This window comes from Rattus norvegicus, chromosome 8 (assembly GCF_036323735.1).
Source record: "Rattus norvegicus strain BN/NHsdMcwi chromosome 8, GRCr8, whole genome shotgun sequence".
In the NCBI taxonomy this organism is placed as follows: Eukaryota; Metazoa; Chordata; class Mammalia; order Rodentia; family Muridae; genus Rattus; species Rattus norvegicus.
The window spans coordinates 127,728,332-127,750,315 of record NC_086026.1 but is presented as its reverse complement, the minus strand read 5'-3'; the positions used below and the strand labels follow the sequence as shown (position 1 = coordinate 127,750,315).

Here is a 21,984-nt window from a genome sequence, read left to right as displayed (position 1 = left end):
GCACCAGGCGGTGCTCAGGCCCCGTGGGCAGTGCCCCCCCCCCCGAGGCAGGAAGCAGCTCTTACTTAGGGTTGAAGAACACCAGAAGCGGGGTGGAGGTAGGGGGTGCGTTGGTGACTCGGGCATTCAGCAGTCCACTGCCTGGAGAGACCCCAAACGCATGATCCTCCCTGGCGGGTTCCTCCTGTCCTACACCAGGAAGGAAGGGTCAGATGAGCCTCTCAGGTGCACCTCTGGTCCTGCCAGCAACCCAGGGCAGGGCAAGCAGGAACTCTAGAAGTGTCAGGTGCTACCAGCCCTAGGGAGCCAGCGTTCCCGGACAGGACTAGACAGTCCCTCCTAGGGTCTTGTGGCATGTGGGAGGTCCCGCTGGCGTGTGGGAGGGGCGTACGCACAGCTTACGCACAGCGTACCCATCAGCACTGTCCAGTAGCTCAGGCAGCTACTGAGGTTCATCAGGTAGATCTCCCGGGTGTACTGCTGGTTCACAAAACAGGTCCCGAAGTCCACCCAGCTGGTGGAGAGCTGCAATGCCGGCAGGGCCACAAAGGCTCGCAGGGGCACCTCCTGGGAGTCCAAGCCTGTGACTCAGTGAGTGGTGAGGTGACCTTGCCCGCTGCGGTGGCATTCTGAACTGGGGCCCTGGGACACAGGGGAACCCCACCTCCTCCAAGTACGGATGCCACTGAACAGAGCTGGGGCAGCAGGGGGGTTGACATTCCCACCAAAGCCAGAGGGACAGGTGGGATCCCGCGTGGTCAGAAGGACACCCTCAGCGTCTCCCCCATGGAGCTGCGTGCTCGGCTCCCAGTCAATAGGTCAGTTAGCCATCAGACCTCATTCCTTGTCTCCTTCCTCCAAGGGGGTCCAAGGCAAACCCCTCTACTTACTTGACCCTGAGTCAAGTGGTAGGAGGCCCCTCAGGAATCCATGAGTCACCTAGGTACCAACACGGGCAACTTCTCTTTGGCCCCGGCTGCCACCCCGGGTTCCTGGCTGGGCTGCTGCCCGGGTTTCTGGCTTCAGGGCTCCACTATTCTGTTGTATTCCTGGACTCCTGAAATCTCACGGTCTATCCTTCAGCTCCTTACCTGCATCCCCAGCCAGACACTCTGGCTCCCGCAGCTCCATACTGACCCATGTGTGACCTGGTCGGTGCGGCTCCTTCTGGCACTCAAAGCCCTACAGGAGCTGAGTAGTGTCCTCACCTTGGGTGCTCACCGTGGCTACCACTGAGGTCCTGCCCTAATTCTCTCCGTTTTCACTTGATTAAAGAGGAAGCAGGCTTCATCTGTCACCCCTTCTGGGGAGCACCCTGGATTTCCCTCTCCAGTCTCTCACCCTCGGGGCAGGGTGCCTGCCGTCTTCCTCCCGGGGTGTTGAGGAGGTGAGGGGCAGCCTAGAACATGCCTGAACAGTCTGGTTGGTGAAGCCCAGGAGTAGATTCTGTGTGAACACCATCTTTCTCTCCCCATCCTCACTCTCCTGAATGGCCACTCCAGGCAACATCTGGTCGTCTGAGAGCTTCTGGTAGGACAGCAGTTCCAGGGACAGTGAGAAGGACACATCCACCTGAGTAGGATGGGTCACTCTGAGTCACTCTAGGTTGCTGAAGGCAGGTGACCTGCTTCATCCAAAGCTCTCTCTCCATCCCTCCTACAGCCCTGCTGGTCCAACCAGGACCTAGCTTATGGGGCAGAGCCCAGAGCTGCTCAACTGCCCAGCTTGCAGCTCAGCAGCGCCCCCTTGTGGGGCGTTTGGTCCCCATTGCCTGCACAAGTACCTGGTCAGTAGAGGTCAGCCTTCCTTATCCCCAGGAGTCTACCACAGGGGACAGAGTAAGGAAGTTGCCTTCTTCACTGAGCATGACCTGGGCTGAGGTTGTGTGTACATGCCAATGGAAACCTGTTTTTATCCTGAGGACACGAGGGGCTCCTTAGGGTCTGAAACCAGACATCCGAGGCAGCTTTTCGCGGTGCCTCTGGCTGCCGTGGGAACATGAGCTGGGGTGCAACCGTGCATAGGAGACCTAAACAGAGTGGGCCTTGGGCTTCTGACCCTGAAGACAGCTCCATGGCAGCTCACCACAATCAGCTGAGGCATTGCTATACGACTTTCACACAGCAAGGAGGCCTGGAGGGAGTCTGGGAGCATGTGCTTGTGGAGTTCAGAGGTCACCCTTGGGGCTTGGTTGGTCATCGGGAGTTCAGGGGTCTGGCTGACAAGAGAGGCTGCTGTGTTAGGCCACTGCATTGAGAAGTACCAAATGGGACAGTTCATGGTGGCAGCGAATTCAGTTTTACAGGGTATGTTTAGGTCTAGAACTAAAACAGTTCATGCCAGGAGCCTGATGCCCACGTACCACCCGCCTGTGGCCACAGAGGGGTGGCGCAAGGCTGCTATGTGATATTAACTTCCTTTTCTGAGAGCATCATCTGGGGATCTTCCAGGGGAGCTCTAGTGGAAGAACCCTCCTTTTCCCTTAGCTCCTTTAGTGGGGAGCCCAGGCAGAGCGGTCAAGAGAGCTCTCTGCCATCTTGTGCATCTCTCGCTCTGGCTATACAACCTCCACAAGCAAGGCCCGGGAACAACACACGCAGGCCCTCACTGCACAAGGTGAAAGGCGCATCTGCAAGGGCATGGCTACTCAGTAAGACCCTAGAGAAGGTGGACGAGATGACCCAAGGTGTGCAGAGTAAGGCAGGCACTCAGCTGCAACTCCAAACCCCATCAACAGAAGGGGTGAGGAGCTGCAAGGCGAAGAGGAAGAGGCTTTGGAAGGCACAGGGGAGGTGTGAGAGGGAGGGTCTGCAGTGGTGCTGTCCACCCTGAACGAGACCGTGCTTCCCCAGGGAGCCGCTATTCAAAGGGTTGTGCATGGCCTGTTTCTGCAAAGCCTGGGTCCCATCCCTATTCCGTGCACCTCAAACCAAAAGGAAGCAGACATTCCTGGCTGCTGCCAAGGCCCTGGTGTCCCCAGGACAACACTACCTTTAAAACTCCAGGCTCGTATGTACTCTATGCTCTGAGGGATTTACGTAAGTCCATGGCAATCTAACCGTGGGTGGCCATGGCATTAAACTTTGAGCCAAAGGGAACATGAGAAGGGAGGGAACGTGGTGCCAGGCGGAGGTGCGTGGTAGTGTGCACTGACCGTCAGTGGTGGGGACGTGGGGACACGCACTGGAGAGTCAGAATGTGTCTGTGGGACATGGGTGCCTGTGTAGAACCTGGTATGTTGAAAGGGACGTGTCTGAGGGCACGCACCTGTGACTGTCTGTCTGTACCTCGAGCCCAGGCGCAAACAGGATGTGTCTGTGTGCTGCCTGCAGAGGTGGGGGAGGAGAGAGGCGCTCCACCCCTGCACTGACCAGCATGTTCTCCTGCGGGTGGATTTCCAGCTGCTGGGCCGTGGAGGCCATCTCCTCCTCACACTGATGAGAGGCTCTGTTGTCCCAGTCGGCCCCACCTTGAGAAACCAAGAAGGGCCTGGAGACCTGGGCCCGGAAGTAGTACAGGATTTCCGTGGTATTGGTCAGCTTCAGATGGCGGACGGTGAGCCATTCACTCAGCACCTGGAGGCCACAGAGGTGGCGGGACTGGGGGTGTGTGTGTGGCACAGCATACCACACAGCACGTCTCTCCCTACTCCTGAGGCCTGTGACACTGGGAAAGGGACTCAAGACTTGAAAAGCCTGTATCCCAGGAGGTCCATGTCCTTTGGTTCAGGCTGACACAGGCATACTCACCCCACAGCAGGGATTCTGGGGGATGAGGTCGCTGGCCTGGCACCAGAATTCCAAGTAGCCACTGTTGTCCAGCTCTGCATGCAGCCTGCCCAATGACAGGCACTGATCAGGCCGCCAGGATCTGGGCCCGACAGCGACCCTTCCCTGTGCCTGTCACTTCCGCCTCCTTCTGTTCCTGTCCTTTGAGGGGTGGGGGGAGGGGATAAGGTTCCTCTCTCAGAGAGGACAGGGACAGGGGAGGGAGTGGGCTTACTGTGCATGTCTCACGTGGCCATTCAGGTCCAGTCTCAGGGGGCCCACGGCAAATCCCTGAAGGCGTTGCATTCGACCTGGAATCTGTCTGTCTGTCTGCAGAGCCCAATCCACCAAGATCACTGCTGGTCCCTGGGCTGAGCCGGCCATGGGGCTCCCAGGGGAGAGGAGGTAGCCACTGTCCCCTCGGCCCAGGTGGGGAAATCTCACCTCCTTATCCAAGCTCATGAAGCCCAGGGCATAGCCAGTATAGCCCACCTTGTGCATAACACCTGGGGCAAGCACCGTGGGCGTGAAGGAGATGTGGATGGTCCTGTAGTCCCCAGCCGGGATGACCTGGCCGGAACACAGTAGGCTTACGTTCACAGGCAGGCCAGGGCAGCTCCACGAGAGAGCTCCGACCCCTGTGTACTCACCACCTGCTTGGGGCTGATTTGATATATGTGGCTGGAAGGCACACCATCGTGCCCCTGCAGGATGACAGAGATGATCTGCTCTTCGACCCTGGTGCCACCACTGCGGCTGCCCTGTTGCCAAAGAGACCCTGCGGCTCGTGTGGGCCCAGCATGGCTGGGCCACACCTTACCATGCCCTGTACTCCTGCTCACCAACGAGGGGACAGTGTGGCTAGACACTGACACATTGGAGGGACATGGGGATCCCGGTAAGCTGGCCTCAGAGGTCTCGGGATACACGATCTCATTCCCATCTTGATCCCGCAGTGGGAAGGGTGGCCCATAAAACACAAGCAGTTCCAGCAGCTGGTCCTCCTTCTCTTCTGGGATATAGGTCTCCCAGTCTAGGCGGATGTCTGGGGCGGTCACGGAGGAGAAAGAGGGTGGGTGGGCTCCTGGTCTTCACCTCCCTATTCTCCCATACTCATGGAGGAGGGAGGGGACTTTGCTATTTTTATGGTCCTACAGTGTTAGAAAGAAGTTCTTGGGGATGGGAAGATGGCTCAGGTGGTCAAGTGCTTGCTGTGTGTGCTGGCTAGGTTTTGTCATCCTGTCCCAAACTAGAGTTGCTTGAGAGGATGGGACCTCAGTTGAGAAGTTACCTCCATCGGCCTGGCCTGTGGGCGTGCCTACAGAACATTCTTGATTAATGCCTGGGTTGTGTAAGAACGCAAGCTGGCAGACACCCTTCTCCAGAGCCTCTGCTTCAGTTCCTGCCTTCCCCTGAAGATGCACTGTCAGCCAGGCGAACCCTTTCCTCCCCAGGTTGACTCTTCTTTCCATGGTGCTTTGGCATGGCAACAGAAAGTAAACTAGGACACCGTAAACACACGAGGGTTCCCGTTTGAACCGCAGCACCACGTGGTAAGCTACATGTGGCGGCACGCACTTGCAGTCCCAGCTGTGAGGAGGCAGAGACAGGCTGGCCCGGGGGCTTGCTGACCTGCAGGTTTGCCTATCTGGTGACTCCTGGGACAGCGACAGACCCCGTTTCAGCAAGCAGGGTGGATGGCACCTGAGGGGCAACACCTCAGGCTGCCTTCTAGTTCTACCCACATGCACACACTCATGGGAGCATGCCTGAACACACATGCACATGTATATATGACATGCGTGTGCACTTACAGTGAGACAAGCAGTTCTTCACAGGCTTATGCCCTCCTGGTCACACAACCAGTCTTCATGTCCAAATCCCTGCACCTAGGACCTCCTTGCTTCCTACAGCTTCCTGTCCCTTTGGTTTGTCTCTGACAGGGTTGGCCCTCCAAGTCTCAGGGTTCCCATCTTCTCCACACTTATCCACCAGCCCAGGTCTGTTTTCTTCTCCTCCCCAGTCAAACTAAGCTGTGTGAGCCTCTTCCCAGCAATTTTCTACCTCCTTTATACCCTGACCCTTGGGGGTGGAGCGATGGCTCAGCAGTGAAAAGCACTGAGTGCTCTTCCAGAGGTCCTGAGTTCAATTCCCAGCAACCACATGGTGGCTCACAACCATCTGTAATGGGATCCGCTGCCCTCTTCTGGTGTGTCTGAAGACAGCGACAGTGTACTCATGTACCCTGATCCTTCCAGTCACGAGGCAAAGCCCAACTCTGGGTGAAGCAAAACTGCATGATCCCTCTTGATAGCACTGGGTAAGTCCTCTGAGCTGTGCTATGACAGACTGCTCCCCATTGCTCCCCAGACCTGGGCTGCCACACTGCCTGCTTTCTTGTGCACAGCTAAGCCACACGACACCTGCTCTCCTCTGTGTGGTGCATCCTTTCTATCGGCCATGATTCGTCTGACAGAAGTCTGGTCCAGTGTCACGCTTGTCTGGAATCCTCCCATCTGCTTCCACCAGACACAGTGCCCTCTCTGTCCTCTGCCCGCCCGTGCACCCCACCTACATGCTTCCTAGCAGCTCTAAAAGCTGGTTCAGACTTGCATAACCATGCACCATGCACAAGAAAGTTTCCCTCAGTCACATCGCTTCCTCAGCTGGTGCCGTGTCCTCTGAAAAAGCAGGACGCCAGGACTAATTATCCAGTCCCCCCTCTGCTCCCCAGGTCTCAATCGGCATGGCCTTTCTGGAGCTACAAAGTCAGGGGTGAGTCCTGGCTTGGGACTGCCTCAGGATACCCCCAGAACTCATGGCCTCTCCTGTCTATGTCTGGTGTCTGCTCCCTACCAGGGTCGTCAGGGACCCCCATATCCTGAGTCCAGAGGTCTAGAACACTGTGAGAGGTCTTGAGTGGAGAGGAAGCCACAAGGGAGAGTGGAAGCCAGAGAGAACGCTCAGAGGACAGCTGGGCTCATGATACACGCAGGTCTGTGGTCCCAGCTACTTGGGACGAGGAGGCAAGAGGATCCCAGGTTCAAGTCTGTCCTGAGTGGGTTCAAGAGCAGCACTGGCAACTTAGTGAGACCATGTCACCAAATGAAGAGAGAGAGAATGTCAGGGAGACCACCATGGGCCCAACGGAACAATGGTCAGCTGACTTCCTACAACCTCACTGCCAACCGTAAAACCCCACAGATAGGGTCGTCTCGAGACTGTTGTTTACCAAACCCACACCTAACAGGAGGGGACAGCCTGCCAAAAACTGTCTTCTGCCCTCCACGCTCCTCTGTCACGCATGACCCTCTTCACACATAAATAAACGTGATTTTAAAACTTAAAAACAAGTAAACAAAAAGTCACATCGAAGTGTTGGTGAGTCAGTGACACTCAGAGATGCCCAGGGTAGTGGTGATAATACGAGGCAAGGGGAGCCCAAAGACTGACGGCACTGAGGGGCCAACTAGGGACAGTCAAGGTGGTGAGGAGAGAAGATGCACGGAAGTATATCAAATAAAGCAACTGAAAATACAACACAACTGCTGTGAACTCCAGGAGGACCGGATTTCAACACACAGTGAGTGTGAGGACAGAAACAACCTCAGAAACATGCTGGTCCCACAGGGCGCAGACCCCAGAGCCCTGCTGCTCACCGCTGGCCGTGCCTTCCTCGGAATGGCCCAGATTGTTTAAACCTCTGGTTTTTGAGTTGACCATAAACTCTTCCTTAAATCGCCAAATGCTGCCCTTCCACCTCTCTGGCTTTACCAAAATGCAGCCCAAGTGCCCCCCCCCCCTACAACGAAGTCTAGAGGCTCCTCAAAGGCCCCCAGCACCTGGTCATGCGGCCATCAAGATGGAATACTTCCTGCCCCTCCCTCCATAAGACCCTTTGTCCTGTTCTCTCAGTATCCACGGCCCCTTGCCAAGCAACTGATGTGTGTGTAGCTCAGATACTGTTGGCTGAAGGAATGAGAAGGGGATGTGTCTGTCCCTGTGTCCCTGACATAGAGTCCTCAAGCAGGGGGAATGCCTCTCTTTCAACCCTGGCCTGGCACAGCCACCTTTCTGTTCTGGTTTGTCTCAAGAGCCATAGGCCGCTTGGACTCCTTGGGTCCTGCTCATGGCTGTCAGCTCCCTCAAGGCATGTTGGCTCCCTACCCCCTGGACCATCACATGAGTAAACTCACCACAGTGACTGGAGTTAAATAGGCGGAGACTTCTGGTGACTGTGTCTCCTCCAGAGATCTGGGTCCCAAACCTGGAGGGAAAGAGCAGCCTTAGCTAGCGCACTCCTTTATAGACTCTGTCACCTAGGGAGGCGGGGACGCTGTGTGGAACTCAGGTCAGAGAGGCTCCAGCGATTTGTCCTTGTTCCAGTAACACCAATACCCAGGGCTGCAGAGAGTCACCCCTTTGCTCTGCCACTCTGCCTGGCTGGAGTCATCAGATAAATCCTGGTTGCTCTGTGTCAGCCCTGGGGTCTGGTGCTGCCTTGCCTCACACTCTGCCCACCCACCCCTCCAAAGCACTTGGGTGTCAGCCATGTCCCCTGAGGTTACTCTTCTCCAAGATGGCCCTGCCCTAGAGCCTCTTTATGGGTAGTTCGGGCAGCCCTAGGCCACCTGGAGAACCAGGAGCTGGCACGGGCGGCCCAGAGGGTTCTGGGGTGTGTGTGTGTGGCCATCGGGGATCAAAGACCAGGGCTGTAGTTGGGCACCTGGTGATAGGCTCCTTCTGGAATGGAGCCACACTGTAGCACGTATTCCTCAGGGTGCTGATAGGGCAGCCCACCACCGCCATGTACACTGGGATGACAGTTACTGGCAGGTTTCCTACCTGCAAACACACCAGCTCTTTGTGAGTGAGAGCCACTGCATTTCTGTCAGGCGAAACTTCCATTTGCCCAACTAGCCCGGGGTCCTCAGGACTCAGTTCCTGCTGGCCAGCCTCCCTCACACTTAGCCTAGGCTGCCCTTCCTTCCCCTCACAGCCCTGCTACCTCTACTCACCTAGTAGCCTCAGAGCCTCCACCCTCCTATGGACCCCTTTGTTCAAATTTCTGTATCTCTTAGTTTGGTAAAGGCCGTGTCTGTGGGAATAGACTGTCTTGCAAATGCTATGGTGCAGAGAAGTGGGTATTGGTGGGCGGCTGGGTAGCTGTTACTGCCTCGTTACTCCAAAGTGTTCTTTCCAGCCTGCCCTGTACAGCATGGAGATCCAGAAGGCTCTGCTACACAGGGGGACTCTCCGGGCAGCATCCAGCAGCAGCTGTGCTGGGAGTGGCTGCGGGCAGAGGAGACTAGCAACGGCGTGCCCGTGAGTGCATATCCTTACCGTGCAGAGGAGCTCATCCCAGTACTCGCCCCACATGTTGGCACAGCCTGTGATGTTAATACTCAGCTGCTGGTAGGCTCCCAGCTTGCCCTGAGAGATGTGGGGAAAGAAAGCAGCTCCCTTCCTGTGAGACAACAGGCTCTCCACAAAGTCTGGGGAGGACAGAATGTGGAGGGTCAGGGCCCTGGACTGAGAGTGAGGGGCTAAATCCCCAGGGGTAGGGAGCCACTGCACAACCATTCCTCAGTCAGATGGCCATCTCAGGCTGCACGGCCACTCCTCAGCCCTCCTCTGAAGTCAAGCTGCTGCCAGCCCAAACCAAAACTATGTCCTATACATGACTCAGGCCCTGCAGGAGAAAGACTTGGCCATCTTGGGGATTTGGCTGAGGGATGCACTGGGAGGAGGGTCTCTGGTCCCCCTTTCTCTCCTTGGCAGGCGCTGGCCCACATCCTCAGAAGGCCAAGTCAAACCTGACCCTGGCCATGGTTTGGGCCCAACACGTGCCATGTTGGTGCCTCTTACCCAGCCTTTCCTTCTTGGCCATGTGCTCCTGGATGTGTGCTGACTTTAGCAGGGCAGGAGGTACATCAGGGCTTCACGGAGAGAGAGGAGAGTATCGAAGTGGTCAGTCCATCCCACCCTGAGCCATAGCCCGCGGCAGCCCTTCAAGCCACACAATGGCCCGGTGAGGAAAACCCGCTGCTGTGTGCACCCCAGGAAACATCCCAGGGAGAGGCTGAGACTCACACACTGGTCTTGTTGTCCAGGCTGTCCTGGGGACTCCCAAAGTACACAAACGTGAGGGAGAAAGGGGTGTGTATCGGGGAGCAGTTTGTCAGGATGATTTGTCGAATCACAGGGGTCCTCAGTGGCACCTTTGAACCGAAGTCCAAGCGTAGCTCTTCCTGTGAAGCACTGACAGCGCTGTCCAGTGCCACGGGCGGGCCCTGTGTTACCCCCATCCATGCTCCCACTCAGAGAGCCACCCTGGGTGGGGTGGGGGAGCAGTCCTGAAACCCAACTTAATTCCTGATTCCCTCCTCATGGAGTGCCAGGCCCGAGGCCCTAGCTTCTCCCAATCCACAGTGCCAGAGGCGTACTCAAACTCTGCAAGTTGGCCCAGTGCGCTGAGAAAGGATCTTGTGAGAAGACCTGCAAAGGCCACTCTATCATCCCCTGCCTTGCACTGTGTATGGACACACCAGACAGGGTGGGGTGGAAGGGTTTCTGTTGAGATAGTGAGGCCTCTGACAACTTGGGAGCCTTCTCCCTGCTGTGGGAGCTCGCTTGGGAGGGGTGGGGGCTGGTACCATTGTGCAGTGCCAGCCCTCCACCTGGCTTCCCGTACCAGGGACTCACCTTCCACCAGATTCCACCACGGAGATGGTGATGGTCACCTGCAGTCCCAGAGGCTTCCCAGAGATGCCCAGGGCCAGCGGCTCCTCCATGCCAGACACATGACAAGGGAGAACCAGATCGGTCAGCGTTTCCTGAAGGAAGTTGATCCACGAGTCAGCTTCGGGGCTGGGCATCACAAGATGAGCCATGGGTAAACTCAACATGAAGGCCTTGGCTTCTCCCTAACGGTGGGCCTTCAGAGCCTACAGTGGGCCATCCTGCCAGCCCAGACAAGCCCCATAGAGGCTGACGCGCCTTCTGGGGTCATGGATATATGTGTCTGCCCTGTATATATCTGCATGTATCCATGGGAAGGCATGATGGCTTGCCTTTGCTGTCAACCTGATGGGGTCTAAAATCACCATTGCAACAGATGTTTCAGAATGCCTGAGAGGGAGACGGGGCCAACCGAGGTGGGAAGATCCATCTGAAATGTGGGCATCCACAGAAGAAAGTCCTAGAGAAACTGTAAGGGACTGAGCTGGGCATCAGCGTTCCTCTCTGCTCCCTGTTTGCAGATGTGATGTGACCAAGCTTCCCCACCGCAATGCTCTGCAACCTCAAACTATGAGCCAGGAAAACAAGCTCCTCCTTCCTTAAGTTGCTTTTGCCTCAACGGGGAGGGAAGAACTAAAGCAGGAGGGTCCTCAGAGCGGTTTCCAGAGAGGGGAGCAGAGAACCATACTCGGTCTTTGATGGGCAGCAGGAAGGTGTTCTGGGCTAGGCCTGGGCCTATGTGTCTGGAATCCTGGCACCCAGGAAGGCTCGTTGGCCCCACGTCTGCCATCGAGGAGTGGGGAGTTGAGCCTCTGAGTATCTGAAAGCTGACGTCTGACCTCCGTATGCAGTGGTGTGTGTGCACACACTCTTGTATGCACACTCACAAAAATCAAACAAAGTGATAGAAAGAAAAATTAAACTCTTCACTTTTCAAAGAGTTGAGGATGTTTCTCTTCCCAGAAGATGCGAAAAGAGATGGTCAGCAACACCCAAGCACTGAGCATGTCCCACTGTGGTGGCATCGCTCTGGATGCTCCAGGGAGAATCCGTGCCTCTCCTGGGGAGATGCTAGCCATCTGTGAGCCTCTCTCTGCAGCACCCACGACAGTGCTTCCCTTGAACAATGGCTTTGCCCGGGGCACAGCTGGACAATTGGGCTGTGTGAGGTCACGGAGAGTTTCGTGGAGAAAGCAAGGACGGTGACTGTGGTCAGTGTGTCTCGGGCACAGCTCAGCCTCCATCGGGCTCTCTAGCCTTGTGGCCTCCAACAGGGTCCAGAGTGAAAGGAAGAACATTCCATGGCCTGGCCACTCATGAGGAGGATCAGGAGCAGGGAGTGTGGTCAGCCTCCCAGGAAGCACGGGTACCAGTGGCTAAACAGGATACCTTCCCAGACACTAGACACTCCCCGGCTGCCTTTCTCACCTCTGTGTGGGCTGTCAACTCCAAGTTGAGCTGCAGCTCTTCACTGGGGCCCAGTAGGCCACGTTTGGGAGAGACTGTCATTTTGCACAAGGCTGCTTGAGCACCCAGGAGCTGGAAGACACAGGACAGGATTATTGTCTTGTGAGGCTAGCAGTGGGAGCAGGGTCTACATGGACTGCTAACCCAGCAAGCTGAACAGGGCTGGGTGCTTCAACAATGACAACAACAACAACAATAATAATAATAACCACTACCACTATCTCCACAACCACAACCACAGCCACCACCACCACACAGAGCCTTCTCTCCTCCCCAAGCCTGGGTAGACTCCGCCATGGATTTTCCTGGGAACGAGAATTAGGTGAAAGGTCAGGCAAGAGCAACTGCTCCTTATGGTGAATGGCGAAGAGAACAACAGGCTTTGGGAGGGAGGGCGGCTGAACATTTATTCTGGAGGGCGCCCATTCAGGGGGCGGGGCCACACACATCCAGGCTGCTGCTCCTTAAGGCTCAGTCACCTTGCCCCAGTGGAACCGGGTGGGCAGGAGTGTGCCATTGATAAGCATGGTCTTTGACTTCGCGGGCACACCCAGGTAGAGGTTGCTGAACTCCACGTGGCTGTTCTGCAGGTACACGTGAGGCTGCTGTACTTCTGCATACACAGGAAGGTAACTGAAACACAGCGAATCAATGGCACGTGGATCAGAAGAGGAGGAAAGAAAACTCTCCCATCTTATAAGGTGGCATGAGGGTGTCTTGCAGAAAGCCTTGAGGAATCTATTAATATGAGAGAGAGAGAGAGAGAGAGAGAGAGAGAGAGAGAGAGAGAGAGAGAAACAGAAGCCAAACCAAACCAAACTGCCACAACCATCAATAAAACAGTTAGGGTCAGTGTGCACATTTACAATTCCGGAGGCAGAGACAGGTGGATCACTGTGAGTTCACAGCATAGGGAGTTTCAGGCCAGCTGGGGCTGCACGGTGAGACCCTGCCTCCAGAAAACCAAAAGCAACAAAAAACAAACAGAATTCCTAAAGCCAAGTTTGTCACAGCTGCAGCAACAATACAAGATCATCAGTCAAAATATAACCATGTTCTAATACTTTAACTTGAGCACGGAGAAACAAAATATTTAAATTTCAAATCCACTCAAAGTTGAAACATGAGAAAACTTAAGGATACTCTGGGCTTATTTCAGAATGGTTACCTATCTCTTCTTGTCCCTATTCAAAGGAAAACATTCTTCTCCTGTCGTTACCACAATAATTGAGGCTCCCCTGTCCTAGTTAGCTTTGATTGTCAATTGGACATGGCCTAGTCACCTGACAAGGGAGTCTCAGTTGAGGGATTGTCCAGATCAGATTGGCCCTGTGGGCGTGCCTAGGGAGAGGGGGGACTGTCTGAATTGTAACTGAAGCAGGAGGGCTCAGCCCACTGTGGGCGGCACCATTCCCTATGCAGGTGGTCCTGAGCTGTATAAAAAAGTTAGCTGAGCATGAGCCTGAGAGGGAGCCAGTCAAGTTCCTCCATGGTTCCTGCCGCTAGTTCCTGCCCAGACTTCCCTCAGTGATGTGTTATGACCTGGAAGTGTAAGCAAAATAAATCCTTTCTCTAAGCTGATTTTGGAGTGTTTTCAGTGTTTTTCACAACAACACAATGTAAACTACGGTCTTGAGTCTTATCCTAATCAACATTCAGCCTCCAAAATCTGTTGAAGCTACTGAGTGTTCCTTCTATGACTGGTTGCCACTGTTTCTGCTTCAGGAAAGCTGACCTGCTTTCGCGTTTGCCTGTCTCCCTGGGATTTGGGTGGTACTCTGTGTCATGTCCTCAATTCACTGGTGGATGTAAAGAGGTTTGCTTTTGTTTGCTCTTCCCCCACCTTGTTATGAGGCAGGAGCTTGATGGACAAGTGCTCTGTGTGTCTTAATGGCAGAGGCATTTTGTAGTCTGATTAACCTCTATGATGAGCTGATGTAGGAAGCAAAGGAGATCATCCTAGAGATCCCAGATGGGCCTGTCAATCATCTGAGGGGCCTCAGAACCAAGAGCCTGGGACTGTCTGGCCAGCTATACTCAGGCAAGAAATTATATATACGCGCACACATAATACATATATGCAAATATATAGTTTGTATATTATATTATATAATATACAACATGTAGTACATATACACTCTATAGTATATATTACATAACACATTGTCTTGCTAAGTATCTTGGGCAGTGCTTAAATTCATACTATTCCTGTTCCAACTGCCTGAGTGCTGGTATTACAGGCATGTACTATGTCTGGCTAAAACATAGTCTTGTATGTGTGTGTGTGCGTATGTGTGTGCGTGTGTGTGCGAGAGTGTAGGCCAGAGATGAATGCCAATGTTGGGTGTCCTCCTGAGATGCCATCTACCTTATTTTTTGAGACAGGGTCCAGCTAAGCTGGTGAGTGAGAGCTGGAGCTCTGACTGTCTGTGCCTCCCCCATGTTGAGGTCACACACACACACACACACACACACACACACACACACGCATGCACACGCATACACAGCTATGGATGGCTACTTATGTGGATGCTGGATCCAAGTTCCAGTGTGTGTGCTTTCACACCAAGCACGTCATTAACTTAGCCATCTCCCAACCCCCAAAATTATTTTAATAAATACGTTGTTGCTCTATCTCTCTGGTGGGGTCTGGACTGCCACAATACTATAAAAAATCCTTATAAATATAAAAGATGAAATAGACTTATTTTTCCCTGTAACTCATTTCTTTTGTCTGACTTAACCGAGACCTACAAAAGCCAGTAATGAAATCTGCGCTGATGCCCGGTGTCCACTGCTCAGAAGCTGAATTAAATAGGAAATGGACAACTCGACCAGCATGGTTGGAGACCTCAATATCATACTTTTAAGAATGAACAGAACGCCACTTAATGTTTGGCTGTGGGTGTCGGGAGGAAGGATGTTGAGAGACTGAGGGGTCAAGGGCGCCAGGGGAACACAGAATCAACTAAGCAGGGTTTATAGGGGCTCAGAGACTGAAGCAGTCATGGCGCCTGCATGGATCCAGGCTAGGTCCTTGCACACACATTATGGCTGCAGAGTTGGTGTTTTGTTGAACCCTAACAGTGGGAGCGGGGAGTGTCTCTGACTCTCTTCCTTCCACTTTGCTGCTTTGCCCTGCCTCGATGTCTTATTGTAACTTGGTCATGCTCAGTGGACATCCTGGGATGCCTGCTGTTTTCTGAAGGGAAATGGAGGAGGAGTGGATCTGCGGGAAAGGGGAGGGATGAGGGGCACTGGGAGGAGTGGAAGTGGGGAGGAGCTTCAATCAGGATGTGATATACAGAAAGAAAGAAAAAGAATGAATGAACAGAACTAAGATATACAATGAAATGGAAGGCTTGAACACCCTTACACCACAGCCAAACTAACACACCCACAAAACCCCTACACCCCAGCCAGAATCACACACACACATACACACACACACACACACACACACACACACACACACACACACACACCCTTACGCACCAGCCAGACTAACATACCCATAACACCCTTACACACCAGCCAGACTAACAGACACACATACAGCATGGAGGTGTAGTGGGAAGTTAGCAGAGCTGGTGTCTCTGGCATGACTTCCTGAGCGATGGCACCTAGACTTTGAAGCAGCCTTTTGTAAATAATCAATGATTGACTGTTATCTGAGGTTTATGGAGTTGCTTTTTCTGTCTTGTATGGCTGAGAATTGCTTAGGTAATGGCTCCTTCAGACAACGCCTAGATCAGATAAGAGGTTTTGGTATTTGAAGACTGACTTGCTAACAGTGCCTCTGTGGAGCAAGAAGAGGCCTCTGCAAAATGGTTTGGAGTTCAGTTCATCAGAGCTGACCCCTGTGTGGGTCCGTGTTCCTGTGAACACCGCTTGGGCAGATCAAACAGGAGGTGCTAGGCTATGAGTGTAGCCTAAGATGGGGGGTCCCAGACCAGGTGAGAAATGGTTCAGGGTGGGGCTGAAGCTGGGGTTCCCAAACTCTCAGACAATCAGATACTCAGGGAACCTTGAGGAGTCAGGAACGGGGTGTGGGGGATCTGGCTTAGCTCAGGGGTGAGTGTCCGGAGTGCACAGGGGCCTTCTGCAGGAGACTTAGGTTGCTTGGCTGACGAAGGTTTTCCTCCATGGTAGTTCTTGATGAGAGAGACAGTCCCTACTTGTCCAAGCTGTTTGTTGGTAGTGGAAAATGGATGCCTATGACTTACTCAGGGTGGACTGGAGATTAAACAGCTTTTGCAGAAAGGATGTCTGAGAAGAAAAGCTAATTGGCTAAACACTCAGGGCTGGCCCATCTGGATACCTCATTAGCATGGGAAACTGTGCTACGTGACTAGTGGCCACAATCCTCATGTGGGCTGTCCTGGTCACGTGCTCCAGGACAGGAAGCGGGTCGGGAGTGGATGAAACACCTACCCTTCTCAGACGTGGTAACTCAGAAACTGGGGTTTCTGAATCTGCTCAACCTTCCTAGTTTTTGTCTGGTAACTCGGTCCCACTTGCCCCGCAGCCCTGCTGGTAGCAAAGGCCACCTATATCCTGCAGTGTCTCTCCTTCTGATCGTATTTTCGACCATTCTGTGGATTGGCTTCTCTTGATAGTGTCATTAAAGTAGAAAAATGTCTACCTTCGTTAGGTTCAACATACTAAGTTCTCTCCTCTTGTCAGTATTCTGAGTTATGCCAGATGATCAGAAGGACAAAAAGCAACACGCTCTCTACCCAGCCCTGGTGGCAGAAAGGGAGTCAGAAAGGGAGGCAGGGAAGGGCGAAGAGGAAGGATCAAAATCCTTTCTTTAGAGGAATTAGGGGAGTGGTAGAGTTAGAGAAAGTGGCTTAGTTTGTGTTTGTGTTGAGTGGTAGTTATTAATGGGAGGCAGTGAGTTTGGTGGGGGGCTTGCAAACTTTTCTTTATGTACATGAGAAAACTTCTACTGCAAAACCGAGAAGAGGGGGGTGAGGGAGAAGGGGGAGGGGCGTCAGGGGAAAGGCACACTGCCTTCCAAGCCTCCAGAATACAACAGTGTTTGCACAGTTTAATGTTGTTAGCATATCATCTAAGCTCCGCCCAACAGTTACCCAACAACGGCCAGGTACAAGCCCCCTGTCCCCCTCTCCCTTCTCCTCCCCTCTCTCCCTTCATCTTTCTTCTCCCTCTCCCTCTCTCCCTCTCCCTCATCTCCCTCCCTCTTTCTCCCACATGTCCCCAGCCAGCCTTTTCCCTTCTCCCTCTCTTTCTCTCTCCTCTCTCTGTCTTTCTCTGTTCCCCTCCTTCCTCTGCCTCTACCCCCTCTCCTCCAGGCCCCAAATAAACTTCCTTTTATATGAGGCCTGTCACATGGCTTGATTTTTCAGAGGGGACGGCTTTGGCAGGGGCCCCACGGCCCACACACATGCTCCCTTCTGCTGCTTTGCCACCACCACTGTTTCATAAAACAGGTCAAAAGTGCCCGTGATTATTTTGTGCCCATTCTCTGTGAGCTGGGGTGTTGCCAGTTCTCCGTTCTCCCTCTTACTGGGAAACAGCCTGAGGAAGCCAGAAGACCCTGGAACTGGAGTTACAGGCGGCTGTAACACTCCTGGTCTGGGTGCGGGTCATCAACCCTGGTCATCTGGGAGCACAGCGAGCACTCTTAACCCTGAGCCATTTCTCCAGCCCCGTTTCTGTAGTTTGAAATTCGGAAATATCTCTAGCTATAGTTGTACAACTATAAACACGGGTCGGAACCGGTCTGCTGTTGTCCTCCCTGTGGCACCCCCGCCATACCTCCAGGGCCCGTTCTCCACTTCCAGCTCTAGAACTGTCTGCAGGCGCTGGCAATGGGAGGCCTCTAAGGTGATGGTCACCCTGCACTCCCCAAGAGGGGGAAGCTGGCCGCAGAAAGGGTCGATGTCCAAGGAGGATGCCTGAGGTCAATGCGGAGGATACCGTGAGAAGTGAGGCTGCAGAACTGAGGTGCTGCAGGTTGCCTGTGCCTGACCAGGGTTACCCCTCCCCCAAGCTGTCCCTGGAGCTCACAGGCATGGGACTAAGGGGAAGGCAAGCAAGTGTGGGACCGCAGCTGGGTGACAACGTTGGGAAAAAGAGAACAAAAACCGAGAGGTTCAGGCAAGGGGGTAGGTAAGACAGAGGATCCCTGGCACAGACTTAAGAGGTGGGAGCCAGAAGGAGGTAGCTAGGGTGGGAACAGGGGACTGAGAAGACGGAAGAGGAACAGGAGGGGAGCTTGGGTGCTCTGGAGGAGGAGCCCTGGGCAGGCCCAGGTCAACCTTGGACAACTTCAGCTGAGGCTAGCCCTCAGGTCCTCGGGTGAGCCCACTGGGGTGGGCAGAAGTTACAGAGAGAGGAAGGGTTTCCTCCTTGTACCTATCCTGGTATTCTCTCCCCCAACTGTCCCCTCACCCCTCCCCCGCCCCAGGATCGAGTCCCCCGTCAGCAAACCCACCCCTCCTCATACAAAAGGGAAAGAGCAGATAGATTATAAGAAACACCAAACACAGCATCCCAGAGTGCCTGCTCCGGGAAGGGACCTCTACCCCAACCCCTGTCCCTGATGAGGAGGGCATGTGTAGGACTGAGAAGCCTTGGGTCCTGAGCCCACATTGGTTAATGGAATGTCACTGGAAGGCTACACTAGAAAGGACATTCACTCAGTGAGACCAGGACAATGGGTGTGAGGGCCACACTGCCTGGAGGTGCCTCACGATAAGGACTGACCCCACCCTAACCTCATCGGAGAAGGACTATGAACTTCTGACCCCTCTGGCTCAGAGGCTTTGCTGGGGATTGAAAGCAGCTAACAGCTCACATCCCCAAATTTTTCTTAGCAGAGGGTTTCTTAGCAGAGCCCTCAGGTTTGAGCTGCCAGCCGCCACCTGGTGGCAGGTACTCAAACTGCAACCACATTTTCTGGGCGAGCTTGCAGAGGTGGTTACCTTGGCCCTTCATGTTGGAATTGCCTATTTAAATCTGGACTCGGGCTACTTCTAAGAAGAACCCCCACACCACCTTCTTCTGCATCCAGTGTTTGGAAAGGGGGACAGGAAACGCCTGCGGAATTGGGGTTGGGGATGAATTCCACCCTGGAGACTGCTGCCGCCTCAGAGCAAGGATCCCACTTCAGACAAGAGCCAAAGGTGAGTGTCCCGTGGGGAGAGTGCATCGCGGGAGACTGCAGGCTCCCACTTACATCCTCATGCCTCTCTGCCAGGCAACCCGGGCTCTCCTTCAAGTGCCACACAGCGGAGAGCTGGCTGATGTTCCGGACCTGGATGGAGATCGAAGCCTTCTTTCCCAGGCGAAGCAGACCGAACTGAAGGGCTGGGACATCGATGACCACCACGGGTCCCTGGAACATCAGAGGGGCATGTCACTGCCCGCCGGGGGAAGAGGCTGGGTCCTGACTCACTCCCCTCTCCCAACTTCTCCAGGCATGGCCAGCTGCCCAGTTCCCACCCACACACAGCACCTTAAATGTGGCCTCGATGTGGAGCACCACCGGGCAGGGTGAGTCTTTGATTTCACACTCCAGGTCCTGGATGGTTGGGCCAGGTACACCACCGGTTAGGTTTAACTCAAAATCTTCGACCTCGTTGGGCTCTGGGGAGGAAGAGGACATCCATCGAGGTGGAGATCAGAGGAGGGGGACGATTTCCTTCCAGGCCAAGGCTGGATTTGGCCACAGGACATCCAGGGTCTTGTACAGGTTGGTTCCCCTGCACCCAGCCCTAGGCAGGCCACGCCCTCCTACAGGCGAACTACCTATCACCCCAGTGCAGGGCGTCACCTCCACGATGTGACAGTCGCTGACCTTGCCCCACATGTATCTGATGGGTGACTTGCTGTTGTTCCACATCTGAAAGACACACGCCAGTCCAGGCACACGCCAGTCCAGGCCGCCTGGGTCCTGCCCTTCCGTATCAAATCAGAACCTGCTGAAGGACGGTCGGGTCATGGGCTCCCAAGGGATCGTATGATGTTCCTCTAGTTGCTGACTGCCTGAAGCCCCAGGCCTCCCTCCCAAGAGGCTCCTTCCCTTCGTGTTGTAGGCATACAGTGCTGCCTCCTGCCGAAGGCCCAGGAAAGAGTTCTACAACCCTGACCTCAGGAGATTCTGGGACACTGATAAGGTAAGTCAGACGAGCCTGGCGTGGGAGTTTGGGCCACCATAGGCGGGGGCCCCTCGGACAGGACCAGGCTCCGAGTTGTGACCTATTGACCTCTATCAGCACTACACTTACACCTAAGTACAGCATCACCTGGGCCAGCCGAAGCTGGTGAGAGGGTGCCTTACCTTAAAATCTTTCTTCACGGTGATGCCAACATAGCTCTCGCCAGGGATGATGAGGGCATAGGGCTCTAGAAGAACCTGGAAGGGTTCTGCCAAGCCTTTCACCTCGATTTCCAGGACAATGACATCATCCACTGAGTAGGAGTAGTCCCCCAGGTTCTCCGCCCCTGAGCTGAACAGAACCCACAACGAGCCAAGAGTGAGCATGCCCCTGCCTCTGTCCCACTCATTTGGTCTTGTGGACAAAAAGTGCTCCCTCCCCCCCCACCCCGCTCCCCGAACGCCCAAGCACACAGTCATGTGATAAAGCCTGCACCGTGACAGTGCAAAGTGACAGCAGATCAGCCAAGAGACCTGCTACCTCCGGGGACAGAGCACACCCCCCAGACTGGGCCCTGTGCACCATGCTCCCTGGAGACCCACCTCTAGCCAGTGCTCTGTGTAGACCTCCCCAAAGCACCCAGGGGTGGCAGTGGGTCTCTCTCACCTAGGCTCATGCCCTACTCACCTCAAGGGCTCGGGGACAGCTTCTAGAACCATCTGCAGTACACTGTGGAAACACTTGAGCTGCAAGAGAAACTCAGTATGATAATCAGACTCCTCTTCCAGCCAGGCTGCCTGCCCGCAGAGACCTAGGGGACAGGGCAGGGATTCCTCTTTCCCGAGCCAGGGTGACAGAGGACTCTGAAAGATAGGCTATGCCCCAGGGTCCTCTCTCCACCTTAGGGAGAATGGGATCCCTACCAGGGCAGCAAAGAAAGCCCCAGCCCTCAAGTCGGATATTGGCTTCGATTGGCATCCTTGGTGTGTTTGAGGTACCGCCCTTTGCTATGTATGTCAAGCAGCCGAGGCATGCTGGCTCCAGGGGCAGCTGTGCCCCACTGAGGCTCAGATGTCTAACACCAGAACCCTGGCCCAGTCCTGTGGCCCTTGCTGCCGGCACTCGGTCAGAGCTCATGCCTTGCTCATGCCTAGGGTCTGCGGGCGATGGTGGAGATGGTTATGTGCTTTGATGTAGCTGAACTGTGAAAGTCACCAGGCCTGAGGGACAAGCACAGAGCTGTCCTTCAAGAGGGGCATGTGGTCAGAACCAAGAAGTGCACACCAGACCTGCATTTCAGCCCACGTGCCTCGTGCCTCGCCAAGCCCAGCTGCAGTTTCAGGATCTTTCAAGAACGTAGATGGGGGTTATGGGAGGAAGACGGACACACACACACACACACACACACACACACACACACACACACACACACTGTCCCTGGCTAATGAAATGACCTCATAAGGAGAAAAACTCAGGATGAACTCGTGGTCCGAGTGGGCCTGGAGGATGCCCTTCTCAGGAATGATGGAGAAGGCTGTTTCCCTGTCAGGGTGGCACTTGATGCTGTCCAAGCTGTGCGTCTCTCCAGGCATCAGAGGCTGCAGGTTGGGCTTCATGATCTGCCAGTGGAAGGCCAGCTCCACATGTCTGTGGGGGCAACCATGGGCACAACCGTTCAGTGGGCAGTGACCCAAGGCCGTGTCTTCCCCTCAAGGCTCTCTCTTGGGTGGATGCTTGACCTGCTCTATCCTAGGCGAGAAGGGACCAGATCAGGCTTCAAGCTCTTCCCACAGAGGGCAACTTGGGTAATGGCAGCAAGGGAGCCCAGGGTGCAGACCCCTACAGCCGCCACAGCAGCTGGAGACCACGATGAGTCCGGA

At 54.5% G+C, this 21,984-nt stretch overlaps 1 protein-coding gene across 14 annotated transcripts in view; it reads right to left on the bottom strand.

Moving 5' to 3' along the window:
* Positions 1–21,984, bottom strand: part of Dlec1 (DLEC1 cilia and flagella associated protein) — a 46,749-nt gene that overhangs the window by 614 nt on the left and 24,151 nt on the right. For 8 of the 14 annotated variants that reach the window (XM_039082704.2, XM_039082705.2, XM_039082706.2 and 5 more), the window contains 24 exons: positions 21,559–21,751; positions 20,792–20,850; positions 20,287–20,455; positions 19,755–19,848; positions 19,462–19,592; positions 19,183–19,341; positions 17,760–17,899; positions 12,455–12,608; positions 11,937–12,047; positions 10,473–10,603; positions 9,861–10,037; positions 9,636–9,706; positions 9,111–9,262; positions 8,494–8,612; positions 7,964–8,034; positions 4,610–4,812; positions 4,418–4,528; positions 4,212–4,337; positions 4,003–4,097; positions 3,750–3,834; positions 3,372–3,575; positions 1,411–1,572; positions 414–567; positions 66–189 (listed from right to left, as the gene is read on the bottom strand). In XM_039082704.2, coding sequence (XP_038938632.1) covers positions 66–189; positions 414–567; positions 1,411–1,572; positions 3,372–3,575; positions 3,750–3,834; positions 4,003–4,097; positions 4,212–4,337; positions 4,418–4,528; positions 4,610–4,812; positions 7,964–8,034; positions 8,494–8,612; positions 9,111–9,262; positions 9,636–9,706; positions 9,861–10,037; positions 10,473–10,603; positions 11,937–12,047; positions 12,455–12,608; positions 17,760–17,899; positions 19,183–19,341; positions 19,462–19,592; positions 19,755–19,848; positions 20,287–20,455; positions 20,792–20,850; positions 21,559–21,751 — 3,195 coding nt within the window. The other 6 variants (XM_039082707.2, XR_010054018.1, XR_010054019.1 and 3 more) reach the window with 6 other exon arrangements.